The 27,352-nt window shown below is 45.2% G+C and overlaps 1 protein-coding gene across 1 annotated transcript in view; it reads left to right on the top strand.

Annotated features, from left to right (window-relative positions):
* TRPC7 (transient receptor potential cation channel subfamily C member 7) overlaps positions 1-27,352 on the top strand; it is a 144,610-nt gene that overhangs the window by 78,654 nt on the left and 38,604 nt on the right. Inside the window, exons 4-5 of the mRNA XM_073878543.1 lie at positions 9,162-9,326; positions 17,506-17,722. Coding sequence (XP_073734644.1) covers positions 9,162-9,326; positions 17,506-17,722 — 382 coding nt within the window. The remainder of the gene's footprint in view (positions 1-9,161; positions 9,327-17,505; positions 17,723-27,352) is intronic.

Below are 27,352 nucleotides of genomic sequence, written 5' to 3'. Positions count from 1 at the left end.
ATACAGAATTTGTTATATTTAGAAATTATTCTGAAATGATGAGTCACAGAGAAAATCACAGAGCAAATCTTACAGGCTCCAGAAGAGCATGCAATTTATCACTCAACAGACGTTACTATTATGAGCACCTATTATGTGTAAAACATAAGGCTGCACACCCTTGGGGATCCAAAGACAGTTGCTTCCTTCAAAGAGCTTAGAAACAGCAGAAGAGATAAGATGTAAATGCAACAGTACAGCTCTTCACAACTTGACTCTTCAGCCATGACTGCCAAGTGAGTAGGCCACAGAACAAGACCCAGAGGAGTCCAAGACGTCTCAGGGGGCTGAGGGACTTGGTAGGACTTGAAAGTGGAAAGCTGGGTCTCAAAGTCTGGTTAGGAAGTGAATTACGGAGGAGCGGGATGAACACAGGCAGGTAGGCTATACAGGCCATGTTTGGGAACAGTATGTGGAGCAGCTTGGCTGGAGAGGAAAGCCCAAGAAGATAATCCAAGAAGGTCTGCTAGACACTGCTTCCATTTCTCCTATGATTTCAGGCTGGGGCATAACCCTAAGTGAGGAGGCCAGAGTCCCCGCCCAGGTATAAAGAGGCAGTCATCTGGAGTCCACAGTGGGACTCTGGCCAGGAGAGTGAAGTCAGATTGGAAACCCAGTGACCTCGTCAGCACCCTGTGGGCTCAGTGCTGTGGCAGGACCCCTGGTGAGCGCCGGCAAGTCATGTACTTAGCACTCGCCTCTAGGAGGGTGGCCAAGGCCCTTGGCCATTGCACCTGCACTCAGGAAAAGGCTCATCCACAGCTCTGGGAGAGGTCCAGCACCATTTGTTTAGGTCTCTGCACCCCAGAGACTAAAGCACATGCTGTTCATGAACCATAGTCTCCATGAGAAAACCATTCTGTCTCTGGTAAGAGACAAGCTGCTAAGTCACAGGTACAGTGCTCTGAGTGCTCAGGGTAACTCACCATTTGTGTCATTCCACTTGGTCTATAAAATTGGAGGACTGCTTATTTTGAGGTGGGAGAGAGTTTTTTGTGTCCTGCTGTCCCTAGACAACAGGAACAGAGAACAGTGGAGCAAGCTACTCAACTGAATAGATGCTAACAAATCTTCCCAGGAGGGAAGAGCCTTCAGAAGTAGCCATAGTCCTCTCGCCTTGCCACACAGGAGACTTGCAGGATGGCTCAGGACGGAGCTAGCTGCCTGGGGGGATACTCAGCTGTAGGAATAACTAAGAAGCACACCCGGGCTGGTTAAGCTTGTGGGCCCACAAGTGGAAGAGGAGGTAGTGGGGCCAGAATGGAGTGAGAGAGACATGTAAAGGCATCCAATTAGATTCTCCCAGAAATGAGGGGGAGGTCTGAAAGACACTCGAGTAGTCCAAAAAAGGAGAATTTTGCAGGTGGTACTGCAAAAAAGCTGAGAAGAGGGAGGTAGCGTGCTGAGACAATGCATATGAAACAAAGAAGCAAAAATCCCCTCGACCTGAGCTCCCATACCTGTCTCCCTCGTTGGCTCATTTCCTGGGTAGCCCCCACCCCCTCCAGATGATGGTATGAATTTTTTCCTGATAAGATCTTTAAACTCCTATCTCGACTGCCTTTGGTAATAAAGCAAGTTGTTGTTGTCATTGTTTCCCTGTCTCCTGGCACTTATACAGTGAACACAAATTCAGTCATCAAGACATGAGTTCAGTCATTTATCTGTTCATTATGCCTCCTTGGAGAACAAGCAAACTTTCAGCCTTTTGTAGCCATGTGCCTCTTCCAGATGTGGTGACATAGCCAGAGTGCTGGGAATCTGCCAAACTACAGGAACGATGAGTAAGGAAGGCCACTCTGGTCCTGTAAATGGTTCCAGATTTGCAGTCTGAACACAACTTCTAGCTATGCCATTTACTCATGCAAACAGCACTGCCTGAGTACCCATCCACTGAGCACCACACTAAAGGTCCATTGGAGCCATCCAGGAATTTTCTCTGTTAGAGGATCATCCAGGCATACAACTATGATAAATGGGAGAGACTAAGAATTGGAGGAGAGGAGAGAAAGAGAGATTCTCACCTGAGCGGGCAGGGTGAGATTTCAGGAAAGAGAGTGAGCTGAACAAAACCTGGACGGTGGCGACGAGAGGGAAAGCATGCTGGGGAGCAGAGACACCTTGAGCAAAGGCTCAGCGAGGGTCAAGCTTGGGGCAGGTTCTAAGAAGAGGGCTGCCAAAGTCAGGCCAGAGCCTCGGGATGGGAGGGAAAATAGCCGGAGTCAAGTTGGAACAGCAGCTGGAAGTCGGGCTTGAAACCCTAACCCCGACTCTCCCTTCCTTTGCTCTCCTCTTCTCTGCTTCCCTTTTCTTCTTTTCATTTCCTTTCACTTGCTTCCTTTCTCCCCAATTAAAATCCCCTCCATCTATGCCTCCATGGCTCCATCCATCCCAAACAGTGCGAATGGAGTGAACAGGGGACTAGCACAGAACATCCAGTGCTCTGAAGACGCCAGTCAGAGATCAACTGCCTCCCCACCCCAGAGGACACAGCCCACTGCCACAGAGTGAAAGGAGACACCCAGAACTCTGGCTGGAAAACCATATGCACATCTCTGGGGCATATCTGCAATTTGCAGGCTCACAGAGATGCCCTTCTGCTTGGCAGACAGAATGAGACAGTGACCTGACCCAGAAGAGATGCAGGAAACTTCCCCCAGGAGAGGCAAGATAAGGAAGTGGTTAAGAATGTTGACTCTGGAGTCAGACATGAACAGTGATAGTACCATCAGCTTTATAATGAGCAGAACACTTCTCACCTTACTGTGTTAAAAGGATTAAATGAGAAAATGTTCATAATGTGCTCAGCACAAGGCCCGATCCATACAAGTGCTCAATAAATGTCAGTTTTTTATTACTCTATTTATGACAGAGAACTAAGACCAGGAAGGACTAAAGTCCAAGCTAACCAGATCCAGAGCATTCCAGAGGGAGCTTAGTGGAATACAAAGACCTCAGGCTTTGGAGTCAGAAAGACCCAAGTTGGAACCAATTTCTAGCTGTGGGATTGTGGGCAACTTGAGGTGACTCAGCCTCAGCTCCCTCATCTGTAAGATAAGGAGGAAAGCGCATCTTCATTTGTATACAAGGATGTACAGACATCCATTTTTTGGAGAAGTTATTACAAAGATAATAGCTAACATAACTAAAATTCCTTCATGTAGTAGGTCCTCAATAATTAATACCAGAAACACTCGAGCTCTGACTTCAAATTTTTTTACTTTGTCTAGTGCCCATACTGAGAGGCTCCTTGAAAGAGGCATAATTTTTTGGATTCCCCATCCAGAGTTCCAAGCCCCATACCCTTCTTTTCTCACTCCCATCACCAACCGCCCAGAACTTTCATGGATTATCCTCGTGTGGTGGCCACCTGGGAGCAGCATGGCTAAATAAATAGGTTCAGTGAGCATGGTGACAATGTTGGTTCCATACCAGAATGCTTCACTGATTTAAAACTTAATAAAACAATGGCAATTTCTGCTTTATTTATCGTAATCGAGCATACTAAACTCTTCAGGAATTTTTAACTCGAAAAACACCATGGCTACTCAATCCTCTGCTGATGGCATAAACTCAAAAAGAAGAGCCAAGAGAACTATTCAGACCTCCCTGGGGAGGAACAGAAGTGGTAATAAGAACAGCACTAGCAATGATACCTGTAATATTAAGCACCAGGGCATGTTCGGAGCACCCAACACTTAATCCATCTCTCCTGCATCACGAAACTAAGAGCTGTGAATTGGCTGGCTCAGGGTCACACAGCTAGGAAATGGCAGATCTGGGACTTGAACAACTGCATGGGCCAGCCTCAGAGCCTGTGAGTGCAACCGCTCTGCTAACTGCTGACACAGAGAAGAGGAACCTGAAGGTCATCCACGGAAACAAAGCAACTAGCTATGCCGAGGCTGTGGGGCTCTCAGTATTGTCTCATGGAGAAAGCCCACCAAGTGTACCCACTGGTAGGATGATCGTTCAGTGTTATCTGCTCACCCATGAGGGACGGCCTACTCCAAGGCGCCATTCCACTTCCAGAGTCACAGGGCTGAGAGCTGCAGGTGGACCAGGACTGCAAGCTCTCTCTGTACTTCTAGTGCTGGCCACAGTGCCCGGTGAGAGGGAGCACTGAGCACAAGTCTGCAAAGTGAATGAATGAACAAACAAATGACCCACCAACAAACTAAACTAGTCAATGACACTTCCATTTCTCTTCTTCCCTCCCCAACTTCCCAGACTTGAGAGCTTTCCCAAGACAAAACGGGAAGGAAAAACATTAGCACCAATGAACCCAATCCCACGAGATGCTCCAAATAGGAAATGGCATCACAGAATTATTCTAATTCCGATGGATGGTCTACACTAAGAAAAGCCCTTTGGTGACTGCAGCTTGAGACAGTGTCTGCCTCCCTTTGCCTACATAGACAGTTTCCAGAGAAAACAGGTTTCTATAAGCAAATGCTGGTGTTGAGCTAAGTGGAAAATCTTGACCAGTCACATCAGCCATCACTGGGCCCTTTGATGGTTTATCTGTATAAAAGAAAGTCATTTTATCTATAGGCATTGGATTTTATAAATTTTGTTCCAGCTAAGTTATTCTTCAGCTTATCAAATCACGCTTTCCCACATCTCATCATTCTGTAAGTGAGACTTAGTGTCCAAGGGAAAAACCTGTGCTTAAAGGATACGGAAATCACACAGTCTCAAAGCCCCTGAGCTCAAACATAGTCCTCTTTTCCTCCCTGCGAAAAGTGCAAAATGCAGGACTGAAAAGCTTTTAAGGCGGTGGAGGGGGAGGGGCTCTGAGGAGGGAGGAGAAGGGCTTTCCACAGGTTCAAGGACCCGCACTGCTCCTCATGGATGGAGCGCTCCATAACCGGTAGACAGGCATCAGGGTGCAGAATACACTGGATAGTGACCCCGCCTACCCAGCAGAGACCAGCCCATTTTGAACCAACTGCATGGGTAAATCAAGCTGCACTTTCAGTGGAGGACAGGGCAGGAGGGACTGGGTAGAGAGGGAGTGGCCTCACCCACGTCGTTTCCAGAGACACCAACCCTTCAAGAATCTGTCTGCTCACACAAGGTGGAGACAAAAATAAAAACAGGAGGGTGAGGGAGAATTGCAGAGTAGGAGGGAGGAAGAGAAAAAGAGGAAGAGGGACAGAGAAAATGGGCAAGGAAAGCAGAGTCATGGGCTTACTTTTATTTATTGCATACTAATACAGCGCTTACTATTTGCCGGGTACTATTCTAAGCACTTTACAAATACTAACTTACTTAATCCTCATGATTAGCTTCATTTCTAGAAGAGGGAAGCTAAGCATGGAGAGAGTCAATGACTTGAGAGCATACGGCCAGCAAGTGACAGGGCCAGGACCTGAACCCAGAAAGCCACGCACCAGTCCATGCCCTTATCCATCCGGCATGAGGAAAGTCTTCGACCCTGTTGTGATGGGAGCATCTGGCCCAAGGGCGTAAGCGTCCCATGAGACGGCCCTAAAAATAGTTAAGGAATGTTTGTATCTCTCAACAATTATGTATTCTTATCACATCAGCTATTTCCTTGTGAATGAATAAAAAGCAGGGAAACAGTGAAGGGGATGGTTCTCCTTTGGGCTATAAAAGAAAAAGAGCAGCCCACGGATCAAATAAAAGCAGCGTAACAGCCAAGACCGAGCTAATATTCCCAAGAGTTTCCATACACCACCACTGTATTCTCACTTTGTCACCAGGGGCTAGGAGGAACAAGACGTTTAGGCAAGATATTAACAGAAAAGTAGCTTTGGGTGTAACTTGTTACGTTAACCATGAACGTTGGTCAAACGAGCCACTAGGATAACTGGCGTGAGATGAACTCAAAAACCAGCAGCATGATTCCTGGTCCCTCCGGACTCTCGGGTCCTGTTTTCCAGCCAATCTCCTAATCCATCAGTCCATCGTAGGGACCCTGGCTCAGAGCTCCTGATTATCTCTACAACTTTACTTCCCTCGGCTTCCCCTTTCCTGCCCCAGTTCTCTGTACAGTCCACTGGGTTGGCTGGACTGATTTTCTCTGCATGTGTCCGAACACGGACGTGGCTGGATTGATTTTTTCTGAAGAGACTGCTCAGCTCCATGTAAGCCCCCCGGTAACAGATTCTCAACTCCAAGTCATCAGGAACTCCCTGCTATGAAGAGTGAGAATCACACTGCTGGGAAAACTGAGGTGTTCTCATCAGCTCTTCCTGCGAAGGACTTCCATAAAAAGTGTACCACACTCAGTCCACAATGGTTTGGGGCGAGCATGGCCTGGGCAAAGCCCTCAGTGTCATCCATCCTTTTGTGAGATAGATGCCAAAGAAAGCAAACCCAAGACAACACTGATATCCTGTGATCCCATTCTATTCTAGCTGTGGGCTTTTCTTCCATCCATTCCTTCCTGACTCTACTTCTAAAAATCCTTCCCCTGCCCACACCTCACCCTCACCTCACCCTGCAGGAATTCTTCCTTTGTTCCCTAGCTGAGTGTCCTTTTGTTTAGATTGTTGTGTCCTGATGGCATGCTCATGTTATTCTCATCTTCCTGGGATCACAGATGATCTCTCTCTATGCTTCAAAAGCACAGTGGAAAAATTCCTTTGCTACACACTGAATTTCAAAAGCCTACCCCAAGTTCAGAAAAGTGCCCATAGAAAGATAAATAATCTGGGCTTTAGCTATTACTTGCTGTCAGCTTTCTGGGAGCAATATACTATAAACTCTGCCCGCAAATTAATACGTTTGGAGCTAGGTTGCTTTATTATGGGGGAAGAAATGCAGCTATAAAAATTAGCACATGTCTAACCAGAGAAGACAGAGTCTCAAGAGAGCCCCCTTGTTTTAGTTGTGAACACTGTCTTCCTCTGAAGCAGGCAAGGGAGAGTGGGAACGGTCCCCACTGTGTTCTGTCTCAGCATTTCTTCCCCTCCAGCTCTGCTGCTCCATCTGTTGTGCTAACTTATCTGTAGAAGGCGGTAGTAAAAGCCTGGATGGACTCTCCCCCCCGGGTACAGAGAGACAAATGGAGGGGATCAGCCCTGGAGTCCTTCCAGAGCAGCTACAGTTGCAGGGAGCCAGGGGCTGAGCCAAGTGGCCGTCTGCTATTTCATGAGCAGACATCCCACCTTCTAATCAGACTGTGAGTTTCCCCAGGGCAGATCCATTTCGGCACCCAGAGAAGGCTTGCTGTTGAAAAACAAAACTGACTGCCCCCCATGCCCACCCACCAGCCCTCTGAGGGACCTCAGTTCCCAAAAAGCTGACAATTACTAAAACACCCATATGAGTTTCTGTTGCTTGCTCCACTTTGCTGTGAGCCAGAAAGGGCACAGAAAAGCCTATCACCTGCTGGCGTGAGGAATCGTACCCTAGGTTGAGAAGAATCCACTGCTCTTGTCCTTAGAGGGCAAGACCACAATGGTTGCTGTGGGTCCAATAACGCTACCAAAAAAGCTTCATTCTTACTAATGTTTGAGGAATAGTATTATCGGGGGCTGCCGCATGGCCACATAAACCTTTGATAGTGTCTTCACACATTGCCTGGCTGCTGCCTTGCGTTCCCAGAAACTAGAAACAAGAACGTGCTGCCATGTGCACTGAGACTGTTTTAAAACTTGTATTTATATTATTCTTATAATGAAAAGGGAATTGTTTTTACATTTCTTCATAATCATTGCACATGTCCCCTTAATACCAATGAGGCAAATGGGATGAAAATTCTTGTATTATGCTCCAGAGTAATCAGATGAAAAGTCAGACCCTTTGAAGAATGCCCAGTGTGTCTGCTCCAGTCCATGGATGAAAGGCTCTTCTAAGTAGGGCTGAAGAGTAGGGCTACCAAAAGCACTGAACAGCTTCCTCCTGTGATAGGGGAACATAAACTAATAAGTAAAATTTTCTTACATGTCAACTTCATTCCCATAAATCTTACTTAAATATTGCCTATTACCCATTTCCACTGACCAGGACTCAAAATCAACTAAACAAATGGCCAAATGGCACCAAATATTTGCAGGAAAAGGCTGTTTGGCTGCAGCAGCTCAAGCCAACTTGCTGGATGGAGCAGAACGAGGAAGACTCCCTATATGAATAAAAGCATGTCTCATGTACCACATGGGCAGAGCGGAGCCAGGCCCAAGAGAGGGCACACACTATCTGAGCCTCTTTCTGCACATTTTCATTCTTCTTTCTTTTTAACTGGCTCATTTTGCCACTTAGTCCATACAGAGGAAATGGTTGCTTGTTAACCATTTGTTAACTTGTTAACAAGTTCACTTGTTAACTCCCGGTAAATAAAGGAACTGCCTCTCTCAATCAGTCTCAAAGGCCCAGGTGAGAGAACATGATAGGCCAGTTGAAGTCAGGGTACCACGCCTACTCCAATAAGCGATATCCAGAAGGGATGAGGTCACACAATACCAAACGGCCACAAGAGGTCTGTCTTGTAGCCCAGGCATTAGGACAGGGCAGTTTGAAGAGAGGGAGGTAGCAGTGAGAAGCTGCTGTGTGAGGGACACCACGGGTCAGTGCTCTGGTAGGCCACAAGAGGTTCTATGCATCCAAGCCAACGCCGCTAAAGCCCAGTGGGGAAACACTCAGTTTTAATGTGTCCTCCAGAAACACTGCAAGCACTTTCCTTAGCCAGTACAGGAAAAGAGAGGGGAACACTTCTACAAACTCATTTAATCCTACAATAATAGGCTGTTCTGCAAACGGGATACTGAAGCTCACAGTAGTTGGGTAAGTGGCCCAAGGTCACCTGGGTAGAAAACAGAGAAGCAAATTTCAGACCACTGGAACTCCAAAACCCCATTCATGCTCCATTCATGATTCAGGCTGCCTCGCAAGTGAACACTCTGCCTAAGCTAACTGCCAAGCCCTGATGCAGCCGGTCCTGTGAGGCCTCTGACCTCAGCGCCATGACACCCAGCATCCTCAGGCCGGAAGGGCCCCGCGGGGACCTGCCCACAGCTCTCCCCTAACGCCCCAGCCACGCCCCAGGTGAAACACCTCAGCCCCTAGCTACTCGTAGGTCGTATACTGTTCAAGTGCTACCGATGCCATTTTCCTGTTTGCGTTTTGTTTTTGTTTTTGTTTTGTTTTTACAGTTCGTTGCTCATCCTAACTGTCAGCAGCAATTGCTTACCATGTGGTATGAAAATCTCTCAGGCTTACGTCAACAGTCTATCGCTGTGAAATTCCTGGCTGTCTTTGGAGTCTCCCTAGGCCTCCCTTTTCTCGCCATAGCCTATTGGATTGCTCCGTGCAGCAAGGTACAGACTGCTTGAGGTGCATGTCGTCTGCAGTGATCTCTTCTCTCTCCTTAGCGTGACCTGGAGGCCACTGGCTCGAAGCGACAGCTGAGCGTTTCCCATGTTCAGAGAAAAGAGCTTTGAGATACTTAGCAAAAGTAGAAAACCACACAGACCCACTTGTTTTCCATCATTTTTCTAAAACAGGGAGGCATGATAATCTGGAACATTTAAAATACATGAGGCATAATCTGATCAATAATGGAAGAGAGAGGGAAGACAGGCATTTTTGCTCCTCTAATTACGCCATGTCCTAGACACATCCTCTACACTCACAGTAATCATTATAATAATGGTCACAGGAATAAGCAAATTGACTGAGTGTTTTCTTTTGGCTAAGCTCTTTTCATGGAAGATCTCATTTCACTCCCTCAATTACATTATGACGCATATACTTTATGAAGTAGGTTCAAAAAGAGAAATAACAAACAGGCTGAGAGTCAAATGCAGCTCATGCTGGGCTCTGCAGCCCCATCTCCACATCGTCCCAGTTTCCCTGGCTTCCCTGATTAAGCTCTGGGCCACACGGGTGGCTAATTGGGTCACAAGAAGGAAAAGACAAAGGAAAGAGAAGGAGAGCTGGAAAGGTGCAGAGCTGGGTTCTTTGCTCACAGGGAAGGGGAGTGTCGGGTGCCAGCTGCTAACGGAGGGAATGGAACTTTCCCCACCTCCCGCCCATCATCCCTACAGCCCAGCCATCTGATCCAGCCACAGAAAGCCTCGGCACTCACTCCAGCTTCGGGCAAGAGTTAGCAACTGCAGGGCCAAATCGTGGAGAAATGATTCCACTGGGAATCTGTTCAGCTAATGTGGTTACCAAAAAATGGAACCTCTTGTCAACTCCAGTAAGAGGGACCTCATGCCAGGATGATGGGCCCAAGACTTGAGGGCTGCTGATGAGGCCACCTAACGAGATAGGCAATGAACTCACTGCCTTCGAGTAAGATGCGTGCCATAGAGACAAGTTAGGATTCAGACTCCTTCTTCTGTACAGTGGTATTAAAAAGTCCTCAAACTGAGCATTTGTGGTGTTCAACCTTACATCTACTGAAGATTTTGTTTCTTTGACAGTCTACCATGCCATGGATTTCTAAATCAGAATTCCCCAAATGATACACATGTAAATGAAGGCATTTTTTTCTGCCTTTCATTATGAGCTGAAAAAAGTACAGTGAGTAAAACAAACCTAACCAGATTTAAAGCTGGGTTAGAGTAGGTCACTGGTTCTAGGCATAGGTTTTCACACTGGAAGCATCTAGTCCGTCCCGCAGGTTAGAGCCTTGCCTTCATTCAAAGCCTCAATGGATAGGGACACTCACCTCCATACTCTGAGAGCCCCAAACTACTTTCAGGACAGTCAGTCATTAAAATAATAGCCACTTGGTAGAGAAAACACTGACAAGCCTCAATTTTACTTTGAAAACCAAACGTGACAGCTACCAGAAAATGGGAACTAGCCAATACCAGCAAACTGGTTTGCCTCTGCCTACCTGGTTGCCTGGGGAAATACTCAGGAAGAAATGATATTCCAGTTGTTGACTAAATTTTTTAGATTTTCAGTAGGTCTAAGAAGAACCATCTTGGCCAATATCATGCAGATGTGATGTCCCCCCGCCAAAAAAAAAAGTACCCATGGGAGGGGGAGGGAGTTCTGGACTTTCTTGGGGTCCAGTAAGTCCAAGAGACTGATGCCACCATGAAAAATAGGGGTCACACTGATAATAGTCTTCTAGAACATTCTGGAAGAAATGATTGCAGGAAAATTTAGCCCAATGGCTGAGACTTCCTCTCCTCTGTTCAGATACATGTCTGATTGACATTTGGTGCTCATGGAGCTTCCAGTAAGACTAAAAAAAGAGCACTACAGATAAATATGAGCTGGCCATTAAGCCGCTTGTGCCTTCTGGGCACTTTCTGGGCTGCAAGTCTGAGTTCAACACACTGGAGGGTGTGTCCACATTGGAATGACAAATCTTTGTGGCATGAGATCATTCTTGGTGGCACACTGCTCATTCTGAGGAAAGATTTCCTCATTAAGGAGGGAAACTTTAGTTGTCAAAGTTGCTCTGAAGCAGCCAAAGGACAGCTAAAACAATCAAGATATTTTTAGTCTTTCCTTTCACCACTGCAAAAGAAATCTTTTCAAGTTTGGCAAAGATATTATATTACTGGGGATTATAGAGGGTCACATCTTCCATGTGAAGAAACCAGCCCTCGCCAAAGGCTCCTGAGGCCCAGAATACAAGGTCCTCCCAGGGAAAGTGGCACAGTGGCGAAATCTGTTAATGTGTCGCATCCCTCCTCCCACGGGATCACTTTATACCTAATAAATCTATGAAAAAGCCAGCGTCATCCCAGCAACTTCATATTCTAACCACATTTTGACACCTGCCTCAAAGAAATTAGAACTTGATATTCTTTTCTAAATGTATTCATAACCAGCTAAACCTCATCAACCAGCTAATGTCCATCAATGTCTAACAAATGTTGAAGTTTCTATTTCCAACTCAATGGTCCATTTATTGAACAGTTGCTGTCCTAATTTAGAGACCACTAGGGATACCAAAATTACTTGATTGGCCTGCCAAAATGATCTCATTTATTTCCCACTGAATCCCCATGGCTGTCAATTCTACTTTTATTTAAATTTCTGAGGGTCCCTAAGAAAGACAGCTAAATAAGGAGAGTATAAGGTCAAGGATGTCAACAGAAGTTCAGCTTACTAATATGGTGGCTGAAGAGGGTAACCAAGTCATAGATGTGTACATAAGATAGTAACGGCAGGTCTGGATCTTGGGACAGGCCTCTCAAGGTCAATAAAGAGAACAGAGATATTTTTCTATCATTTCTCATCTTAATCACCAACATGGCTGAGGTCATGCAGCCCACTGGGAGGCCGGTGAGTCCTCACCTCATGGCTGCTCTCAGACAGATCTTTGCCCACAGAGCTCTTCATCCTCTCAAGGGGGGCTCTGATGTCAAAGGCCCTTTATGGCTCAATGGCCTATTTTGCATCCTTTGTTATTCCATTCTGATTCATAATTTAGGTTGTTTGCCTATTAAAATCTGAGAGCTGAAAGAGTTAACAGTCATCCTTAAGGGCTCAAACAGGGTCTCTACAGCGGGTGGATTGAGGAGGAAGTCAGCATGGGGAAAGTGTTGAGGAACAACACAAGTTCTAACTGTAAACGTGTGAAAGGTATTTCCTCCATGCCTGTTACCCTTGATGGTTCAATTATGCTTATAACTCAGTCCCAGGACTCAGGAAGGGAGAGCTGTAAACAACTTCAGTCTCCTACCTGATATCTTTACAGGGGACAAGCCCTCGGTCCATATACTCCACATAACTCCCAAATGAAGAATGCCAAAGTGATAGCTACCATGCCCCAAACCCCTAGCCCCGTGCCAAACAAAACACCAAGTGAGGAGGTGGAGGAAGTCTGCAGCTTTTAAAGATCCCTGCTCTGCCTTGTCAAAGTTGAAGTGGTTTGAAACCAGGGTCCTCACACCATGAGGCCCAGAGCCAACCCGGAGAGGACAATGCCACCAAAGCCTTCTGTGTCCCCCTCATCTGCCTCTACCAGAGAGCACTAGATTAAAGAAAATCATGCTGTAATTTTTGAAGCATTGTCATGGAGGGGAAATTCGTGCCAGGAAAGAGAGCCTATTTTGCTCCTATGTTACAAAAGCATCTGCCCTCAAATCCAAAAGGAGAGTCCATCACCTGTCACCCTGCTGGGACAGGAGTTAAGAGTACCAGAAGGCTGATCACTTCCATACTGAGCCCAGTCTGAGCCCTGTGACATTCTCTCCCCAACTCTCTATCAATTTCCTAGCAGAGGTTATGGCCTGTTCTCTCTCCACTAGAAAATCAGAAACTTTGAAAGAAAGGGCCAACTCCGACGGCTTATTTATTCTATCCCCTCCAGTGCCCAGGATCATGTTGCACATAGACAGTACCCAAAGGGCTCATGCATGACATTAGGACTCTGTGTAGCTCCCACTTTCTGAAGCCTTGCCTATAAGCTTTAAAAGAGCCAGTTGGGTTTAAGTTTCCCCTTAGAATTGCCTGAGGCTCTCTGGTGCCACAGAGTAAGTGCTTCCTGTGTGCCAGGAGCTGCTCTGTTTTGTGTATATTATTCATTTCTTCTATCAACCCTACATGACAAGTTATATTTTATCCCCATTTTATAGATGAAGAAACTAAGACACAAAGGGATTAAGTAAATGCTGCAAACTATGGGGGTGTGATTTCCACCTAAGATCTCTGGCTCAGGAGACCTGACCTTAAACATTGCGCGTGCGCACGCATGTGTGTGTGTACGCGTGTGCACACACACATATACACGCCTGCCCCTCTACCCTTTCTAATACATCAGCAGCATTACAACCTTCAATGCTGAATGTAAATATCTTAACTGCTGACTACTTCACTTTGCAATGGACTTGGTTCAGAAAGTTAGAGGTTGCAGGACTTTTCTAGAAGGGAGGAGTCAAAACCACGATTGACAAACTATATTCTTTCCTCTTCTTTCCCGAGAAACCCTACCTTCAAGAATCCACTATCACTCAGCACCTCTTCAGTCCACAGGACAAAGGGTGGATTTGCATGGCAATGTGAGAACACCCAGATTAGAGACACCCAGTGAACATCCTCCTGCCCCACCCAAAAAAAGGAAGATTTCTGAGCCCTGCATTAGACATTGTGAATAAGAATTTTACATGGAGCATACGGAGAAACCCACCCCTAATTTAACCAGGATCTCCAACATTTGAGAACCACTCTGGCCTTGAGGATGTGCATGTTTCTTTTTGGAGCACTTGATCCAAAGTTTGCTTCCACTCAGCTTTCCAACATCTACACTGAGGTCTTCCTTGAGGCCACTGGCACCTGGTGGCGACTGAGGGTGGCATCTGGTGATATAAGACTGCAGAGAGAAGGTGGAAACACTCTCTGTGGCTCTCCTGCAGATACGACCTACCTCACAAGCATGTGGCCACCAGGTCCCCATTTAGACGCTTACACTGGTGGTCAGGGCTAAGAGCCCAGCAGCACGGAACACAGAGGAGTGCTAACCAGTAAAAGGCCACCTCTGATTGCTCATGAATGTCGTTTGTTTGCAGCTAATTCAAGAGCACTACTCAGTCGCTCTCATACCCAGAGATGAAGAATAGTACCCAGGAGGTTTGGGGTAAGCCAGACATTGATATACAACTGATACCAGTTCTCTGCTCACAAGGTCCAAGTAATGACACAAGTGCTTTAGCCCATTATTCAGACTCACCAGTTTTGCACTGGTGAGCAAAGAGCCAAGCAGGCCAAGGTCTCCATCTCCCAAAGCTCTTTATTTATTTATTTATTTTTTTTTTTACAACAAACGCAGGTCCTTGACCCAGCTTTAATGATTCCCCAGCTAAGAGCTGTTGGCATATATTGGCTGACTTTTCTCCTTTTAGTTCACCTGGTGGCCTTGTAAAAGGAGGAAGTTTTCCCCAGGTGTAATTTGTTTCAAAACTTATTTTTGTGAGACAAAAGGGAAACGTCACCAAAAAAAGGGAAAAAAAAAAAGCTATTGAAATGATTTGATCTCAACTGACCTTTATCAAAGTTGGACCAATTAAAAAAAAGTCTTCAAGCCCAGAAAAAAAAGAGGAAAGGCACACTAATACCTAACCTCGCTTTCCTCCCTATGGGCCAGATCAAGTGAGGACTGAACCCAGGGTCACCTTCCACAGGACCACAGGGTCTTATCAGGGTTTTGTCTTATGTTTGCAGTAGATACAGTAATTTTTACAGACTCCTCTTCTGCCGGCCAATAACAACCTGAAGGAGGTAACAAACTGAACATTAAATGCCTCAAATCACATCTTCTGGGGAATCCCAGGGCCAGCTCAGGTTCAGCTGCGTGCAGCTTCCTGCCTCAGGTGCCTCCCATGGGTGAGAAGAAAGGAGCACAGTGTCCCGTATCCTCACCCAGGTCGTCACCGGAAGATACTATGTAGAGCCCACTGATAAAGGATGGGAAACCTGGCCATCAATCCCTTAAGATTTGGGTCTATCTTCATGGTCCCCAGCTTCTTCTGACACTTCTAGAACCCTGCTGGGACACACAAGATCTAGCATCCCTTTCCTTCTGCTCAGCCTTCCCCACTCCCCACCCTGCGGTCAGGTTCCATCTTCCCTCGCCTCACACCAGGGCCCCAACTAGGACACGGTGACGAGAAAGGAAGCTGGGACTATTTAAGGATGTCTCCTGGGTAGGCCAGCATCCTGGTTGGGAAATGGGGCTTCAAGATCTGAAGAGAGTCAACTAAAATGCTGAAAAATGCAAACTAGCTATTTGATATATAAATCAAAATGAGACATGGTTGAATTCAGTTTTCTTACTGAATTTATGTGAGACGTTTTATTTGTCCTTACACTTAACCTATGCATTCTGAATTTAATGTATCTACCTATGGCCAAAACTAGTCTGCAGTCCAATTTTGTAAATAATGAAGTTAAACATTACAAAGAAGGGCCATTTATACAATGTCTGTAAACTCCATGGTTTTCAGGTAACTAGAATTTCAGGTTTTCAGGTACTAGATTTAGTGCCATATGACATCTGACAATGCAATGAATTGAAATGTTTTTTTCCAGCACAGTAGGGATTCCCAATGTCTAGACCTGAGATGCTGTTTTTTTAAAAAAAATTACTGTATCATTTTTTAATTTCAATTGATAGGTTCTATGGCATTAGAATCATAATAAATTGGGCGCCTGGGTGGCTCAGTTGTTAAGCGTCTGCCTTCGGCTCAGGTCATGATCCCAGGGTCCCGGGATCAAGCCCCGCATCGGGCTCCCTGCTCCCTGGGAAGCCTGCTTCTCCCTCTCCCACTCCCCCTGCTTGTGTTCCCTCTCTCCCTGTCTCTCTCTGTCAAATAAATAAATAAAATCTTTAAAAAAAATCATAATAAATCACGTTACACTAATAATGAGAACGATTAAAGTGGATGATTACCATGCTGAAGCATATTAAAAGAACATTATCAAGCCTTCTGACTTATGTTACGTTGAACACAGTCACGATTAGAGAAATTTTACCTGCAAAGACCCCTGTAACTGATCGTCTACTGAACCAATACTCTGTGTCCCGGGTGACATTTTACTCTAGGAGTCCTGAATGAGGCGAAAGGTGAACATTTGGTACTTAGGTGCAAGTGATAGCAGTGACCCAGAAGGCACCCACATGAGTTCATTAACAGGGGTCAGCGGACTCACCAGGTGGCCCACAGTTTAGTCCTCAAAGACCAAAGTAGCCCCTGGATGGCACACCAGGGCCAGAGAAGATGTGGCCAATACTTGCTCCCTAACGGGGCATCTTCTGGATCATTTCAGGCTCACATGGAACAACCACACAATTCAATTATGCGCTAGAGCCACAAGGGAAACCTCAGGAAGTTTTAGAGTAGTATCAAAGAGGCTATGATCTACACACATGCAGCAATAAAAAGAATTTTTTGAAGTACAAGGAAAAAGTCCTCTACGTCTGGAAATTAACCTGTGATTTAAAAATGAAATCCAAAGAGAAGTTATAAAATACTGATAACTGAGTATCAGTGAACACCCTACCTGTCAAAATTTCTTGTAATATGGCTAAAGTAGTGGGAAGTGCAGAGCTTTAAGTAAATTTACCAACATATAAGAAACAGTGAAAACAAATCATAAAAAAACAAAACTCAAGAAAAAGGACCAAAGAGCAACAAAGCATATCCAACATGTGTTTCTTTAAATTCTGAACTCTACTGAGATAGATTATTTTTTTTCCAGATGTGAATGGCCTAAGACCCATATCCACGTGGTTGGGAGAAGCTGTGCAGATTACAGCATAATGATACGTCAGTGTGTTCTACTCTTGTTTAAACCACCCCCACTGAATCGCCTAAATCGGAAAAAACTGAATTCAATAGGAAATACATTTGGCTAAGCAGTAACTCACATGAGAGTGCTAGAGAAAAGGCTGTCTGGGTTCAGTTAGCAACTTCGGTCCATGATGGAGAATTCTCTGGTTAAACTTTGGCAAAAGCATTTTAAAGAGAGACCTGCACCCGCCTACAGATGCCAGTTTAACATGTCTTGTACATATTTTGTCTCCAGCTAGGAAGAACCCTGAGGAGCCCCTTCATGAAATTTGTAGCCCATGCAGTTTCTTTTACAATCTTTTTGGGATTGTTAGTTGTGAATGCATCAGACCGCTTTGAAGGCGTTAAAAACCTGCCCAACGAAACCTTCACAGACTACCCGAAACAGATCTTCAGAGTGAAAACCACACAGTTCTCCTGGACAGAAATGCTCATCATGAAGTGGGTCTTAGGTAAGCAGTCACTCTGTCCTTTATTCTCCCCTCCCTACTAATAATAGCACATTATTAAACTCTGACTTCTGACCCTCTTCCTTTCCTCTTGAGTGCACTCTGGCAGTCAAAATGGTGAGCAGATGACCAAAAAAGAAGCCAGAGTCAACTTCTATATCTGCTGGTGTGTCAGATGCACAGGCCTTTAATAGGAATCCCAATTTTGGAAGGAGATGTTTGGAGGAAATTTGCTGCATGCTCTTCATTACACATGTATTGAAAATGCTTGTAAAGTAGCCTTGCATGGGAAAACATAGTTTGATCGTTTAACTATAGTCTACCAGAAGCCTTAGGAAATCAAGGTCTGCTTTTAGGAAAGAGTACAAAATTGCATAGCTTATATGGTATTTTTTATCACTGAATACTAATGTATAAGTAGAATGTAGATGATAAATAGAAATCTAAAAATTAGGGGAGTTACACTTTCTCATTATTTGCATTAATGAACATCATGAAGCTGTGATATTCCTCTTTGCGGTGATGCTTTGTACTGCCAAGGTCTGCCACTAGAAGTGCCGAGGAAATTTTCCCAATTTCCCCACTGATTAGCTAAGAAAGACCATCTCTCTTTTACCCACTTCATAAGAACTATTATTAAGAGGAACAAACAAAATAAACTGAAATGGTAAAAGCTAAAACTGTAGAGGCAAAATGGGATATAGGTTTTTCTAATACTAAAAACTGCAAAACTTAATCTGGTAGAAAAAAACATTAGGCTTGGTGGGAAAAAGTGAAAAACTGTCAGATATCATCGGTGACATTGCACAAAACTAAAACCTGATCAATAGATAATATTTACATCAAAAAGATATGAATTTGATGAGAATGTTTTGAACAAAACAAAACTGAAAAGAGAACTGAAAAATTTAACTCTGGGAGTATCAACATGTACTCCATTAACTAAACTGCCCTAATGGTATGCACCCCAGATTTTGCTTTCTTCACAAAAATTCAATAATGGTATAACTTTCACTATGTTCATGTGAACAAACATTGAGTCAAAATGTACACAGGGTCAAAGTATCTGTGCCATCAATCAACAAAATCACAAAAGAACAAGTACTTGAAAACAGCCAACACATGGCGTGCTATAGTTAAATGAGAGAGCCTGAGAGCCACAGCAGTTGAACCACGTGAGAACATCCTAGATGCCCACGCTGAGAACAAGGGGGGGCTATGGTCTCTAAGCTAGGTCTCTAAATAGGAAGAGAGAGATGAGAAGAATGGTTTGATCCAAAAGAAAGAAGCAGGAGAACACACCACGCTTCCCACAGGCTTTTCATCAACCAGTCGGTCTCCGACCAGAAGCTCACTTAGTGGGTCACTGGCACTAAAGTTGTAAAGAGACATTAAAGCCTGTGGCAGAGTGAGTTCTGTGGCCTAACTTTCCAAGTTCAGGGTCTACCCCAATCCTCCCTAGTGCATCCCCCCAACCCCTGTGGATAAACTAAGCACTTTAACACTGCACTGGACAGAACGTCTGTACGGCCCAAATCCATATGGAAAAATGCTAACCCTGATGTGACGCTGTCAGGAGGTGGGGCCTCTGCAAAAGGATTAGGTCATGAGGACAGAATGCTCATGAATGGGATCCGTGCCCTTATAAAAGAGTCTCAGGGAGCTCTCTCACTCTCTCCCTGCCATGTGAGGGTACAACAAGCAGTCTGTAACCCAGAGAGGGCTCTCGCCAGAACCCAAATATGCTGGCATCCTGATTTCAGACTTCCAACCTCCAGAACTGTGAGAAATAAATTTCTCTTGTTTACAAGCCACTCAGCCTGTGGTATTTTTTTAGAGCAGCCCAGATTGATGAAGACACAGATTAAAAAAAAAAAAAAAAAAAACCATAACTCACATGTTGGGTTTATGGATAAAAACTTAAGAGTATTTATGGCCCCAATCACTCACCCACCTCATTCCCCCACCTGGCCCCCAGGGAGAAGACTATGGTGAGTGCAACCATGCCTGCCCTTAAGTGGTAGAGCTACCCTATGTTCACGGCTTCTACTAAAGCAGGACTTCCTCCTGACCCCTATTTCTCTTCCTGGATGTCAGAGCCTGTCCCAGGAGTAGGCATTTCTCTCCAGCCACAGGGGACCCAACTTCTATAGCCTGGTCCCTGGTCCTGCCCATCAAAGCAGAGCTGAGGTTTTAAGACCGTTACATGAAAAGTACGGGGGAGGGGAGGACTTATTTCTCATTGACCTATTTCCTGTTATATTTCAGGTGGAAGAAAGATTTTCTCATTTAGATAACTTTTTCAAACTTTTTATTATGAAAAATTTCAAGAATATGCAAAAACCAAGACAAGAGTAATAATAAACCCCATGGACCAATCTCTCGTGTTCAACAATTAGCAAGTCATGACTAATCTCTGTTTCACCTTTACCTTCCCTAGTTCCCTTCCCCTGACACTATTCTGAAGCAAATCTCAGATACCGTATTTCATCCATAAACATTTTTATGTGTATCACTAAAAAATGTTTTTTTTCAATCTTTTTTCCCTCTGTGCTTCAGGTTCACAGATAATTTTTTCTGCATTGTCTGTGATTTTAATCCCCAACCAGCGAATTTTTCCTTCCAGATATTGTATTTTTCAATGCTTGAAATTCCATTTGGCTCTCTTCTTATCTTTCATTTCCTTCCTCATGATGCTTGCATTTTCCTTTAAATCCTTGAACATACTGTGCATTCTTATAGTAGCTGTTATAAAATCCTTAACTCTGAATTCCATCATCTCTGTCATTTCTGGGTTACCTTCTACTACCTAATCTTTCTCCTGACATGGATCACATTTTCCTGCATCTTGGTGTGTTAGTGATTTCTGAATGAACGATGGGCACTATATATGTTATATTGTTGAGCACCCAGATTTTGCTGTCTTCCTTGAAAGAGTATTTGGCTTTATTCTGACAAGCTGTTAAATTACCTGCAGATGAGTTCAGGGCTTTTCGAGCTTTCTTAGAGTGAATCTGGAGAAATTTAACCATAAGGATTGTTTATCCTTGTACTACAGAGATACACATCGGCGGTCTCTACTAAATGCCCTGGATAATCAACAAAGAACTTCAACTGTGGATGGTGTGAGCTCAAACATCTCTCTCCACTGTGCGTGAGAGCTCTGGAAGCTATTCAGCTTGCAGCGCTTTGGCTGCTCTTTGTGGAGTTTTACTCTGGGCATTTATAACAGTGTTTGGGAAATGTTCAAAAGGACACCTATGTAATTTCCTGGACTGCATTTGTGGTTTGGTTTTGTTTTTTTTTTTTTGGTCTGCATAGTACCCTTCTCTCTGGAACTCTGCCACACAACATCTAATCACCTCTGCCTTCCTGAATTCTAGTCTCTGTCTCTTCAACTGTGTGGGACTGCCTTTCAGGCTTCTGGAATTCTTCTCCATACATTGCAGACTGGAATGTGGCCTCCATAAAGAAAGACACGGTGTTCAAGTGGTTTACCGTGCTGGTTTCCCTTTCCTGAAGGAATGTCTGTTTTCAATGTCTGAGGATGGTTTCTTTTTTTCTTTTTCTCTTTTTCAGTTTATTATCCATCATGGCTGGTAATTGAAGCCAGAACTCCTTTTCTAAAACAGAACCACAAACATAAAAAAATAATAATAATAATTTTTTCATACCTTCAAATTTCTGGTCAGTACTCAAATTTCTCTGATTGAGGAGACCAGTTGTAGCTTGCTTTCTCTCTTCCTTCAGGTCTCTGGTCAAAGTTTACCTTCTCAGAGGAGTTGAGCAATAGGAACGTGCACTCCCATCTCCCTACTCTGACAAGGTGAAATTTGAACAGAGACCTGAAGGAAGAGGATGTAAGCTTCATAGACATCTGGGTGAAAAGCATTCCAGACAGAAGGATCAGTGTGTGTTAAAGGCTTGGATTCAGTAAGCTGGTGTGGCCGAAGTGTAATGAATAAGGAGGAGAGAACAGAGATGAACTCAGAGGGACAGGGAGAGTTGGATCACGCAAGGCCTTGCAGGCCATGGTACACACTTTTGATTTTATTCTGACTGCGACAAGAAACCACTGGAAAGTTCTGGGCACAGAAGTGACATCATTTGACTGAAGTTTTAAATGATTTGCTGGCTGCTATGTACAGGACAGAGAATTCTGGAAAAAGAACAGAAGCAAGGAGAACAGTCAGGAGGCCACTACAATAATGCAGACAGAAAATGGTTTGTTTTAGGAGGAGGCAGATGGTGACTTACGTTCTGTAAAATCAATATTTACTATTGGACTTTGTGTGGGGTGTGAGAGAAAGAGAGCCGTCAAGGAAAATTCCACATGTTTTAGCTCAAGTAATGGTATACTAGAGAGTCACTCACTGCAAAGGGAAAGACCAGGGGAAGAGTGGTTTGGAGAGGAAGGAGAGAAGGAAATCAAGAGTTCAGTTTGATACCTATTAGACATCCGAGTGGAAATGTCAAGGAGCACTTGGATATACATATCTGAAGTCCGTAAGGACATAAGGAGAGGCTGGGGCTGAAGACATAAATATGAGCATGTCAGTGTACTTAAAGTAAATTAAGTGTGCAATCACCCTGACTGCAAATGTGGTCAGACAAACTGAGGACCAAGCCCTCAGGCACAAGGATACTTAAAGACAGAAAGATGAGAAGTTTCCAGCAAAGATTAGCAAGAGGAGACCCAAGGGAGTGGTGTTGAAGCCAATCAAAGTAACTAGGTCAAGAAGCCGGGAGTGATGACTTACATCGAATGCCGACAGATCAGGTAACATGAGGCCTGAGACCTCACCACTGAATCTGGAAACTAAGTCCCTAAGTAGCCAGAGGGGATGAGATCCAGGAAGCAAGTGGAGGACCCGGCCTTAGCAGGACCGTGGACTCCTCACCCACTGTACCAGGAAGGAAGCTGGAGGTGAGGCCACAGAGCAGGTGGCTCACTAGATAACAGTGGGGGGGCAATGTGGAAGTTTTCGGAAATTTCTTCTACTTTCTCAATTCTTTTCTCAATAAATATCTTCTAGTTATTAGGCATTATACTAAATATCAGGCAGTGTGCCAGACACTGGGGAAGCCGCTATAAAATATGACTAACATTATCTTTTTTTAATTTAATTTTTTTAAGATTTTATTTATTTATTTGACAGAGAGAGACACAGCGAGAGAGGGAACACAAGCAGGGGGAGTGGGAGAGGGAGAAGCAGGCTTCCCGCAGAGCGGGGAGTCCAATGTGGGGCTCGATCCCAGGACCCTGAGATCGTGACCCAGGCCGAAGGCAGACCCTTAACGACTGAGCCACCCAGGCGCCCCTGACTAACATTTTCTTATCCCTAAATACATTCTGGAGCTCTTTACTTACTACAAGTTAGTACTAATCTTTGAGAGAAAACTCTCGAACACCGTGTGCACTCCTGGCAAGCCCTGAAGCCTACAGTCTGATCTACCCTCTGCTCAGACATGGAGAGGCTTGAAGTGGCATGAGGCCCCTACCGACAGAATCTTCAAATTCTACACTGCCAGGCAGCCCGTGATCAGCTAGATACATAGCAGCACCATCTTTTCTCCCATAACGTAACATATTCATAAATGCAGGACTGTGGACAGACTGATTATAAGAACACTATCACTCCCTCTCTACCAGAAGCTGCCCGAAGGCTAAAAAGAACCTTAGGACCCTAGCATGGATGCTTTCTTGGTTGAAGACGGCGGCCTTCATGGATGAAGACGGCGGCCACAAAGAGGTGAACGGCCTTCTCCAGGCGGCGAGCTTCTGTCCTTCCCACCCCCAGGCCTCAGTACGTTCTCCGCCCAGAAGCTAGAGTGATCCATTTAAAATTCAATCAGGTTTTGTCCCTCTTTGCCTCGCAGTTCTCCAGCGGTGTCCCATCTCCCTCAGAGTGACACCAATGCCATTACGATGGCCTCCAATGCCCTCCACCTCTCCATCTCTCCACCCCATCTCTGTGCTTTCATCTCCCGCCCCTCCCCACCTCACTCGCTCTGTTTCAGCCCCACCGGCTTCCTTGCCGCACGCCGTTTCTACCTCGGAACCTTTGCTGGGGCTGTCCCCTCTGCCTGAGAGCTCTTCCCAAAGATAGCGCATGGCCCTCTCCCTCACCTCCTCAGGTCTCCGCTCAAAAATCTCCTTCAAAGGGAGGCCTTTATAAACCAACCTCTTTAAAGCCGCAAGTCCCTCCACCCTGACTGCCCTATTCCCCATGCCCCTCTTCTCCCTAACAGTTAACGTCTCTGACCAAACTACATGCTTTCCTCTGTTCCCTCCTGTCGCTATTAATATTAACACTTCTGTAATCATCTAAATCTGTAGTTGACTCTCTTCATCTTTTTTTAGCCCTCTCTTCATGTGGCCATGTGGTTTTCCCAATGACCACTTTCAATGGCCACATCGGGTGACAATATTCCAACTTACTTCCCCAAGTCTCTCCTCCTACTAGGCACGCAGGTTTGTTCTTATTCTGCCGTACAGTTCTGTGGAAAGGTCAAAACCAATTAGAAATATATTCTTCCTTCACTCCAGATGCTTTAGTTGATTACCAATGGGATTCAGGGGGAAATCCTAGATTGTCAATCCAAGAGATTTAAGGCATGGGAGCAGAGAGGCACAAGGAGACTAAGACGACACACCCAGAGACAGAAGAAAAGCCAGGACACAGTACTAAGGAAAGCAAGAGAAGAGTATGAGAGGAAGGAGGGATAAATTTGCTAGTAGACATGTGTTCTGTAGTGCAGTCAAATGAGCTGCTTTCAGGAGGACTCCGTAAACCGGGACCATCACTCCTTGCCGCCTGGAGAACCTCCAGGATCAGTTCATACCACAGGAACCTCTTTCTTGCCTGTTATCAACAGCAACCCTGGGGTAGTTGTAAGAGCTTATAATAAGGCTTTTCGATGGGACATTGTGGCCCTAGAGACACTCATCAGAGGACTGTGGAACCACACAAGCAGTTCCCAGAAAGCCATGAGGCTTGGAGGGCAGGAAGTCTCTCCACAATGCATGCCATTTCTCCATCTAGGAATAGACTCATGTCCGAAGATGAGTTCTGCACCACTCTTAGACCATGGCAGTGTTTTCTTAAACAGACATCCCAGCATTGCAAGTGGAGTGGAGTTGTAAATGCCCAGCATAGTAGGAAAATACACTTAAAGGGCTGCAGAAAAGAGCTTGGGACTGGGTGTCAGAGAACCCAGTCCTGTGTCCCTTTCTCCTTGGTGGCCTGCCTGTCTGAACTTCAGTTTTCACGTGTGTAAAATGTGAGGATCAAGCTCTCCCTCACCCCACTCACCCAGGGTTATAAACTCTCCAAGGACAGTGCTAAGTCTTAGCTCCAGGATCACAGAGCGAGGTTTGGTCAAGAATGAACTTACAAAATCCTATGGGCTGGGTTCCTCACCTAATTCATTCTTTTGATGGTCTCCTCACTTATTCAGATCAATTTCCAAGCAGACCGCTCCAGTCATCTTTCCAAAATTGCTCCCAACAAGTGAGACCAGGTATCTGCTCTGCTTATCACCTTTACAGATTATCTAGCTGCTCAGGGTGAAGCCCACTCTCCCCCTCATGGCCTGAAGGAAGCCTATTGATGTACTTGGGCCTTCACTAACCTTCCCTGCTACCAATCCTCAGCCTCTTCAAGTCCCCTGGAAGAGCCTGTCCTCCCACACTCCCAAGGCCACTATCTGGAACACTATACCAGCCCCTACTCCTTGACCTAACTCCTGGTTCCTCACAGCAAGTGTCACCTCCTCCATGAATTCACTCCATCAGGGAACAAATACAAGTTGTTCCGGGAGCTCTGCTGGGTCTCATGATTATAACACTGACTGCTCTTATCCCTGTGTCTCCACAAACAATCCCTGGGCATTTTCATTACAGCATCTGTCACCCTGGAGCATTCATCATTGCTTGTGATACATCTGTCTCCAGTGCTAGGCTGAGCTTGCTAGGGAAGGGCTTTCATCTTAGTTGTGGTGTCCCTAGAATGGTGGCTGGCACTGAGTCAGCACTCAACAACGTCTATTAAGTGGGTGGATGAGTTCCCAACCAGTAAGAGTAAGCTTGTGCCTCGTAGAGGGCATGGTAGGTGACAGCCCAGCGGAGAGCAAGGTCCTGCAGTGCCTGTGTGCCTTTGGACAACGTACTTGCCATCTTCATACATAAGTTTTCTGACCTGTAAGGTGGAGATAATTACAGTTCAACCAGCTATCATGCTATTAGGAAGGTTTACTGTTGCTCAAGTGCTGAGCACAGGGCCTGGCACCTAGCAGGTGCACAGCACTTAAAATGAGAGAAGAGAAAGAGGAAGAGCTTTGTTGAGAAATTTTTAAATCTATTAGTATCATCAACTGAATCCCAAATATGTATGAGGCCCAGATTTGTTGCAAACGACCTGCCACTGAGATAGTATTTGGATGTCAGAGCTTGAGGGCATATTCTCCCTCCTGTGAGTTCACAGAACAACCACCCAATAATGAGAAGCTGACCTGAAAGGACCGACAGGCCTCCCAGGAGGTGGTCTCCGAAGTCTGCTTTGCTGAGGACCCTGGGACAGAGTAGAGGATGCCCTGGGGGCAGGACCACTTAAGGAATGTGCATATTTAAAGTCTCACAGGATTCTGATGGGGGTTCCCTTCAGAATAGCATCTGAAGCAGGGATGGGAGTGAACCCCCTTTTGAACTGACAAGCTCCATCTCAGCAGCCTGCAGGCCATCATTCAGAACCTGCCCAAATGAAGCTACTCCTTTCCCCCAAGGCTTCTCAGCCTGTTCCACTGTCAGCCACCCTCATTAATTATCAGTGACCTTGTTCTCCGGGCTCCAGGGCATCCCTGAGTGAAGGGGATTTTGCCTGAAGGAGGTGCCAGTGCCGAGCATCCTTACCCCTGAGGCCCTGGGCTCTAAACACTCCCCTGATTGACAAGCTGGAGGTAAGAGACTGTCATACTCAGCTTTGGATAGAAAATGCTGACCTACCCTCAGCCCCTTGGAAGTAAGGGGCCTAATTTCACTCACTAAAGTACTTAATTTCACATGTTTCTTTCTTCATTAAGCATTCCTGCTGCTCAAACCCTTGGGCCCATGCTTTTACTCAAGGCCTTAGAATAATTTAAATTAGCCTGAGTGAGTTAATATTTAAATCTAGTGAAACTGACAAAGGCATTTGACTATGGAGGAAATGATTTGCAATACCCAATGAGCAGCTACTTATACTGGTCCAAAAAGTCAGTTTTCTATAAGCAATCTGCATTTCAGATTCATAGAACTTTCGGTGCTTGAAATTACCCCTAAATTCCAAGAATATCAAGGGACTTTTCTAAGGTCACATACCCAGTAAGTGGCCAAAGCTAGAACCTGAACCCAGGGCTTCCTGAATTAAGGCCAGTGACAGCCCTAAGTCATAGCCTGCAACTGTCCTAGTGCCCAGCTAAAAGCACTTCCACGAAGACATCAGGAATTTTAATTTGAGGATAGCCAAGAGCAATAAACATTACTTCTTCCAGCCTGTAATGGTTTTTCTAAAAACATTTCTAAAATATCTATTCGAACTGGCCCAACTGAAAGTAATTTCCGTGTTGAGAAAATTATTACTTCGCTGAATTACC

This window comes from Callorhinus ursinus, unplaced genomic scaffold, assembly GCF_003265705.2.
Source record: "Callorhinus ursinus isolate GAN/ISIS: 27379988/994484 unplaced genomic scaffold, GSC_fseal_2.0 scaffold30, whole genome shotgun sequence".
Taxonomy (NCBI): domain Eukaryota; kingdom Metazoa; phylum Chordata; class Mammalia; order Carnivora; family Otariidae; genus Callorhinus; species Callorhinus ursinus.
The sequence above is the reverse complement of the archived record's forward strand: the minus strand, read 5'-3'. Positions and strand labels throughout refer to the sequence as shown.